This window comes from Polistes dominula, unplaced genomic scaffold, assembly GCF_049000335.1.
Source record: "Polistes dominula isolate Pdom_NZ unplaced genomic scaffold, Pdom_raw_medaka contig_462, whole genome shotgun sequence".
Classification (NCBI taxonomy): Eukaryota; Metazoa; Arthropoda; class Insecta; order Hymenoptera; family Vespidae; genus Polistes; species Polistes dominula.
The window spans coordinates 420-8,802 of record NW_028301104.1 but is presented as its reverse complement, the minus strand read 5'-3'; the positions used below and the strand labels follow the sequence as shown (position 1 = coordinate 8,802).

The window sequence follows — 8,383 nt, the reverse complement described above, 5'->3', positions numbered from 1 at the left end:
GGTAAAATAAAAACAGACCACGCACCTTCTTTCTTTATTTCGACCGTCAGTTGGTTTGGACCTTATAATTTTGTCGCATACCTACGTGCTTATCTCTGTTTATTCATTCTACCCTTCTATCGCTCCTACCTAAAAGCATTTCGAGTATCGAAAGAATACGTGTCCACGCTTTGTAGTATGCAGTCGAACGCAAACACACACATATACAACCAGGAGCGATAACTACGAAGCGTAGCATAAAGAGGAGACCGAGAATAGGAAAAACTGTATAGCTATATTCCGTCTCTTTCTCGCAGGCTTAATCCTATATGTTTGTCTCTTTTTCTCTCGTTATTTAGTATAGCAGCCATTACATAGTTCCGTTTCCGTTTATTTACTTTTCAGATTACTCCATTCTAAAGAAGTTTTCACTTAAAAAAAAAAATATTTGTTTTTAAAAAGTTTTCAGAACGTAACCTTTCATTTTACATTGGCTCTGGGTATCAAACAATACGGTTTCAAATAACGGCATTTTTTCTAGGAACCTGTGTTGTCTAGCAACTGTGTTGCTGGAGAGTCACCTGTATATATATACTACTGTAAGGGTGAGAGAAAGACGAAGAGTGCGAGTGTATGGTGTGCATGAATATAATTGATAATGTGAAAAATTTGACAGAACACGCAGCGATATGGATATATGTGTGAGTGCACGCAGCGATATGAGTATGAGTGTGAATACGTGTAGCGGTAAGAATGCGAGTGTGTGTGTAAAATCTCTCGAATATTTCCGAACCGAAAATAAGGAAGAAGTCTTTTGTTTGATCGGTTGGGAATAGTCTGGAGATCTCGAGAATGATTAACGGAAGTGATTGGGACCATTGGTAGGGTGAATGAATATATAAGCGCAGCGAAGAAGGCGATCTTCGCCTTCTTGATTCGGTGTAACTAGTGTGTATTATACGAGTGTTTCCTAACTATTATTACTTACTTTTTCTTTCCGATTCTTATCTTAAACCTTAATATTTAAATATTTATTATAATAAACATTTTTATCCATCATTTTCATCCATTATCCATCCTTTATATTGAAATGAACTAGTTGAAGTATTGTCCCTCGCAAGAAAAGTACGGAAACTATAAATTGTCCACCGAACGATTATCTCCTAAACCCCATATGGACCACATCCTTTATCTTGCCTTTCGGTATAAGAATCGGGAGGATAGAAGAACACAGGAAGTAAGAAATAAATTCATAAACTTAAAACCGCACAAACTTAATAGCGCACCAACGCTCACCTATTCTTTCACGTAGGAACCATGGCATCCCCAATAAACTTTACAAAGCATAGGCTTAGGAACACATCTAACTAAAATAAAATCCTTATTAAAGATTCTCATCATTCACGTAACAATGGGAACCTTCGCCAATGCTTAGCTGTATGAAACTTAGAGATAAGACAGAAATCATAATACAGGGAACAGTATTCTTTCAAAAATGTCAGAGAATAACCCTACCGACGAGCAATTGAATAAATAGAATAAATTATAAACAATAGGTCCCAAACCACCTACTTCGTTCCTAACCCTTGCAAGCAAATGCCTGACAAAGTCACGTAGGCCTAGCGGAAATCTACTCCTAAAACATTCTAGAACAGATATGCATAAAAAGCTTAAGCTAGCCATCTAGAATTAAAGAGTAGGGGTACAAAAGTTACCCCTTCCACGAAGGACCTTTTGGGGCTATATAACCCAGAGGACATTGCTCCCGCGGCACTTACTATCATGTCACAGTTACTTACGACCTATTAATGCTTTACTTATTATTTACTTATTATAGTTCTATTCAGTGTTAATTATTCTACGATCACTTGTTCATTACCAGTGTTCTTTCTCTACTACTGCCTAAGTATTAACTCATTATCCATTCCAGTCAACTCAATTCTGGATCTAATTAATTCATTAACTGGTTTATAATTGTAATTGTCTTGTCGAATCATTGTGTTGTTCAACCTTCGACTGGAATTAAGCAGTCCAAGCCTCCTAGGCATCTTGAAACCAAGGCACCATTGTACCACAAGTTGTAATGGTTGTAAGTCACAACCATTTATTTTCATTAAATAACATTGTTAATCACAGCTACGGCTATCAATAACTCTCCTTCAAACCGAACCTTCCTCAATTCACCTCTTTAACGTACCTATTCTGTCGTCTATTATCGCTATTTAAATTGAGAAAACGAACAAGCCTGGTCCCGGTTAAACTCGGTGAAAACAGAGTGACCATAAACAGGCGCTACTTATACTACTTAAGCAAACTCGTCCTCTAGGAGGTAACAGTACTATTAGTTATGTCGTATATAAATATGAAAAAAACGTGTGATCCGAATAAAATGAAATAATACTTGAATTGTAATACAGCGTAATCTATTGAATATTTACAGAACATGGAGATCTAGATATCCTCTAAATAATAAATTCGTAAATTAGTAATAAAGAATATTTAAAAAACGCAATAAAAACTATACTATATTTTAAGGTCGAAAAAATCATACGAAATGAAAAAATTTCAGTAAAATCGGTTAAGTAGTTTTGGAGTTCATCGTAAACATACAATGTGACACTAAATTTTTTTATGTACTGATGAGAAAAATTGAAACGTTACCCGGGAATGATAGTTTTGACATTCTTTTACATTTTCAATAGAAATCGAAACGGTTGGATTATTAAGATCGTTTTCTAGCATTACAGAAAGGAAAAATACTTTTACGACCTCTTCTACTATCTATTAAAAACGTTTAATACTAAATATTATTGACGGGATAAACAAGTTGCACCATCTACTAAGAGAAGTATGCAGAATTTTTCAACCCTCTTTTACGTAGTAGCCGCAATACATTTCTATTATATATAAGCATTGCTACCAATTGTCTGGTGTAGATAAAACAAGATTTTATTTTTTTCTCCCCTGCATGTGAGGCTCTGAGTTTTTCAGCGATCTATAAGAAGGTCTTTTGCTAAAAGCAAAATAGTATTATATTCTTATTTTGAAACATTAATTTTTTTATGTTTATGTTATATAAATATGTAAAATAATTGTAAATTTAAAAATAATAATTGTATCTTTTTTATAAGTATGAAAGTGGAATAAAATCTGTTTACGAAGAGACCATTATGTCTTTGCTTGCTGAAAATCTATCTATATGAAAATCTATGAGGGCTCAAATAGAAAGAATGAATGCAATTTTAAAAGAATATAAATCGTATTCAGCAGCTTCAGAATATTAAAGCAAATACAATGTTTCATAATCATGAAACTAATTAAACATGGTAAAAGTTGTAAATATTAAAAAAAAGTAATGAACTGCACATAGCATAAATGAGTAGTTAGAATTGTACATTTGAAATAAAATAAATTTGTATTATTTATATGAATATATCTATATTAATTTAATCATTTGTTCCGTTATGAAAATATTATAAAATTATAAATAATAATATTAACATCATTATTAATAATGCAAAATATATTTGCAGCAAATGCGTAAATTAAATGTTTAAAACTCTTTATTTCATAGTCGCAGATCCATAAAATTTGATATGACGTTTACAGTTCTCATAATAATTTTTTACGCAATACTAACGAGCATTGAAAAAATGTTCAATTATTTGATACTTAACACAGCAACAATTTGAAAAGTTAATGTTGATTTTCTCAAATAATATTTTTAGTAAATCAAATGTATTTTTCAATATGTTTTCAAACAGATATCAATAGTTGTCTACGACTATTACACGATTTCAATAAAATTTCTTATTCATTCATTCACAAATAATTAAAAAAATTGCAAATAATAACGATAAAACTCACAGACTAACACTCACTACATATGTTTTTTTAAACTGTCCGCTCACTCGAGAAGCAAAGATGGCGGATGAGAATACTCATCTCTATAGTGCTCTAGCGCGGGTGTTATAGACTATAGTTTTATGAGAGCTGGGCATTCGATAACGGCGGACCTGTACTGTAAACAGTTAGAAGAAATGATGAGGCAGCTGCAAATTATTCAGCTTAGATTGGTCCACAGGGACAGACCAATCCTTCTGCAGGAGAACGCTCGACCACACGTTGCAAGATCGACGTTATTTAAACTACAGGCACTGGACCTAGAAACACTTTGTCACCTACTGTACTCACCAGATGTCGCGCAGACATGCTACCATTTTTGCAAACTTTAGACAATTTTTTACAAGGAAACACATTTAGTTCCCAACATGCAATGGAAAATGCCTTTCGCGATTTTATCACCAGCTGCTCTCCAGATTTTTTCGCTACAGGTATTAATCGCTATCGTTAAAAAGGCAACGTTGTATTGATGGTTTAGGTGCATATTTTGATTAATTATATTATTTATTGCCAGAGATATAATAAACTAAACTTTCAGTCATCAATTAGACATTTCATACTTAATGACCAATAGGTAACGAATTCATATAAAAAGTAATATTCATATAAATTCAAAATAAACGGACCATTTATACTATTTTTAATGAATTGTACATGTAAAGATTTTCTATTAAATATATAAACATATTATCGATGCAGCATTCGTAATTACATATTATTCGCATTATTTTAATTTTTTAAGCACTGCAAAATTTTGCACGAAGCTGTTTCTCTGTACGGAAGGGTTCAACAGAAAATGCCGTTCTCTACGAAAGTATATTAAAATAAAGTATTTAATGATAGAATAATAATTTTTCTTTAAAATATATCACATATACTCTAACGTTAAAAATTTATTTTAATAATTAATATTACATGTATTACATAATATGATATATTTTAATAGATGTCATCCGCGAAAGCCACTATAGTGGCGCGTTATACTGGAAGATGGCATCTGCGAAAGTCAGTATAATGGCGCGTAGTGCCCAAGAAGTAATTAGTTATATAAATGCTAGGAGTTAGGGAATTTCTTCTTATCAGGAACCATTTGTAGTTATTGTATTCTTCATGAAAGAAGACCGATGGATAAATTTTTATCTTTTTATTTCCATTTTTTCTACGTTCTTAATCATTCTAAGTAAACATTAAACATTTTATCATTCCACTTATAATCATCAGATATTATTTGAATTATAAAAACAGATCCGTACTTCTATATAATTGCTAATATTTTTAACGTATAGACATCTTCTCTTCAAGAAATGAAGTCAATGAATCTAATAGCAAAAATATATCAAACCTAAAGGGAAAATTACATATATTCTAAAAAAACGATTATTTTATTCTATCTGCTAATAATTATGAACAGATTATTTTGTTGTCGTTTTTCACAGATTGTCAAAAATAAAACATGTAATAAAAATAAAATATAATAAAGAATATAAAATCCAAAGAATCAAAAAATAACTAAACCACTTCAACGTATAATGAGCTATTGTCAACCTGGAAACGATAAACAATAAAAGGATAATAATTTATATAAAGGATAAAGATAATATTTGTTATAAAAAAAAGATAATAAAACATTTACCTTCTAAAATAAGGTCTCGATTCATCAACCGTATCCATCGGGTCTTTACCCATAAATACTCGCAATCCCCTGAAGTAAGTAATAGAAAAACACTTCCAATCAATATCAGCAACATTAAAGAAGAAGTTACTTTGATCAACAATAGATAATTTGTCCCATAATTTCAAGACATTATCGTTTGTAAATTCCCATTCATTCATTGTGAAGAAACTTATTACATGTTTAAACTTCTCCATTTTTCTGTAGACATTAAGCAGTCTGAAAAAAGCCATTAATTTATTTATGCTCTATTTCATCGACGGATATTAAATAGCTTGTTAATCAAAATATTATTATAAATTACATTGGCTTTCTTCCACTGAGATATAAAAAAGAGTCCACTATTATTGCTGGTATCCAGTGAAAAAAAATTGTCAAAAAGATATAGAAATAATAGTTTTTGATCAGCCATAATGAGCCGTACAAAAGTTCTCTTTTTCGACGGGACTTCAAGTCCCTCAAAAATTAAATTATTCATTATAGTATCAAAAGTAATTGGTCTTTGAACGGAGGAAACAGAATTATAGACTGGAATCTCATCGTCAACAGGTAAGTATTTGTTATCTCTGCTGGAAAGATTAACACTCAGTGATATGGATATACAAAAAAAGTTCTAACCTATTTAATGTAAATGATATTTTAAGAAATTTACTAAAAGTTTATTTTAGTAGTAAACTAAAAAAGGAGATACAAGTTACCGTTTTTGTGCAACATCCCATGCTGCAGCAATAATGTTGTTGACAACATAATCGGCAGGAATCATATCGATAGTTAAGTCTTTATCACAATACAGTGTTCGTAAAATACCTTTAAAGCTACCAAAAGCAACACCTGTAACTCCATTCAAATTGTTTATCCAGCCAGCAATTGGTTCCTTTTCTGTGCATACAACAACGGATGGCCGAACAATGCAAGTTGGAATTCCATTAGAATATTGCCGTACTGTATCTTCACAGATTGCCTTTGAAAATGCGTAACTGTTAGGCCACTTCCCCAGTAGCCTGTAGAACAAACGAATATGCCTATAGACTTATCTTTAAAAGAATGCAATAGGTTTCATGTTATATTACTTTGGGGTGATTAAATCTAATTGGTCTTCGGTTAAAATCTCTGTCAATCTAATTATGTCTTTTGTCTTCATAGGTGGCTTATACAATTTTTCTTCGATTTTATTGTAAACACAGTGCGAGTAAGCTGTTGAAACATAAACAAAGGCCTGAAGAACAAAATTATTATAAAATTAGAACAATTTATTTTTAGAATTAAACTAAGTTTTATATATAAATAAATTGATCTAGTCGGGAACTGTGCTTAAACATACGAATTTTTATACGGATGATTTAACTAGGAAAAAAATACCTTTAAGCTTTTCATCTCTTGTGCAAGCAAGAGAAGATCCCTTGTTCCTCTAATATTTGTATTAACTATAATACGAATATTGTCCAGAAAACGTACTGATGCCGCACTGTGAAAAATTACATCGGTATCTTTAATGCGATCGCGGTCTCTCTCTGACAATCCTACATTCAATAGACTCGTGTCTCCTTCAATCACAATAATCTTCTTTTCAACATCTTTTTGCTCTCTCTTTAACCTATCAAAAATCTGAAGATTTAAATGTAAACTGTAATATTCGTGACATCTTTTATTACGATCATAATATATACATATTGTTTAACGTTACTCACAACATCATTGAAATACTCTTTAAATCGAGTTTGCGGATCCTTCTGTTTCTTTGCCCTTACCAGCAAATAAATCGTTGTTATTTCTGGGCAACATCTGCAAACCGCAGCAATTGCATTTATAGTAAAAGTTTTTAGCGGAAATTTATTTCTTATAAAATAAAACATTATTGTGTCAAAGCTTAAATATAGAAGTAAAGCAAAAAGTAGAAAAAGAGAAAAATAAAGAATAATAATCGTTATCTTTAAATAAAGGTACTATAAGATAGATATATGTTCTAGCAAATAAATCTGTAAAAAAAAATAGTTATCTTTTTGCGTGACAAAAACTCTATGCTATTTTCCTTATTTAGAAAGCTTACATTGCTTCGAAAGATAAAATTAATTAATAGTTTTAAAACTTGAACAATATTTTTTGTTATTTATTTCACACAATATGAATCTCAAGGAGAATAAAACTACTAACAAAAACTATCCGATTGTACATACAATCCTAATTTATTTAAAATTTATGATTATAAGCTTATATTGAATGTACTGATTTAATTAAGAACGAAATAGTATATTTTTCACCTAGGAGGTAAAGTAAGAAATGTCTCAGAGTACATGTAATTGTTGGCCGAGTCGAACGTGAACAACGCGAAGCATCGGCCAACAATTACATGTACTCTGAGACATCTCTTACTTTACCTCCCTAGGTGAGCAATATACCATTACCTTAAAAGTTTTTCCATTATAAGCCGTCCTATAAATCCTAAGCCTCCTGTTATAAAAATTTTCTTTCCAGAATAAAATGTAGCAATTTCTCTCCTCGTTGATTATAATAATTTGGCTCTTCTACCATTGATAATATTTCTTCTTGATACGTTTGTCCGCTTAATGATTCCATTTTTTGAATTCTTTTATAATAAAAACAAAATATTACATACAAATAAAGTAAGAAATAATTCACTTTATAGTAATTATCGATGACAGACAAATCTTGAAGATAAGTAATTATTTATAAGTGATTGAAATAGATGCTTTTAATTCTAATTATTGTTCTAAGTAGTTCGTTTTTAAATAAATGAAAAATTCAGCTTTTTTTCTTTTTAAATAATATTCCTATAGTAACAAAACGTAAATAAAATAAGTATATTTATTC

The 8,383-nt window shown here is 30.8% G+C and overlaps 2 protein-coding genes across 2 annotated transcripts; both read right to left on the bottom strand.

Moving 5' to 3' along the window:
* Positions 1-5,011: 5,011 nt before the first annotated feature.
* On the bottom strand, positions 5,012-5,972 carry LOC149031158 (fatty acyl-CoA reductase wat-like). Its single transcript, XM_089176588.1, has 3 exons — positions 5,859-5,972; positions 5,516-5,773; positions 5,012-5,427 (listed from the first exon to the last, which is right to left on the bottom strand). The coding sequence occupies exons 2-3, from the start codon at positions 5,749-5,751 to the stop codon at positions 5,313-5,315; spliced, it is 351 nt and encodes a 116-aa protein (XP_089032714.1). The 5' UTR covers positions 5,752-5,773; positions 5,859-5,972; the 3' UTR covers positions 5,012-5,312.
* LOC149031157 (putative fatty acyl-CoA reductase CG5065) lies at positions 5,765-8,020 on the bottom strand. The gene is made up of 7 exons (XM_089176586.1): positions 7,957-8,020; positions 7,243-7,336; positions 6,914-7,159; positions 6,625-6,770; positions 6,253-6,555; positions 5,859-6,123; positions 5,765-5,773 (listed from the first exon to the last, which is right to left on the bottom strand). Exons 1-7 carry the CDS (start codon positions 7,971-7,973, stop codon positions 5,765-5,767), a joined length of 1,080 nt encoding a protein of 359 aa, XP_089032712.1. The 5' UTR covers positions 7,974-8,020.
* Positions 8,021-8,383: the final 363 nt, after the last annotated feature.

Coding starts and splice junctions, on each gene's coding strand:
- LOC149031158 (XM_089176588.1), bottom strand. CDS start 5,751: ATGGAGAAGTTTAAACATGTAATAAGTTTCTTCACAATGAATGAATGG. Junction 5,428..5,515: donor TCGAGACCTTATTTTAGAAG/GTAAATGTTTTA, acceptor TATCGTTTCCAG/GTTGACAATAGCTCATTATA.
- LOC149031157 (XM_089176586.1), bottom strand. Junction 7,160..7,242: donor AAGAGTATTTCAATGATGTT/GTGAGTAACGTT, acceptor TTAAATCTTCAG/ATTTTTGATAGGTTAAAGAG. Junction 6,124..6,252: donor TGGGATGTTGCACAAAAACG/GTAACTTGTATC, acceptor TAATCTTTCCAG/CAGAGATAACAAATACTTAC.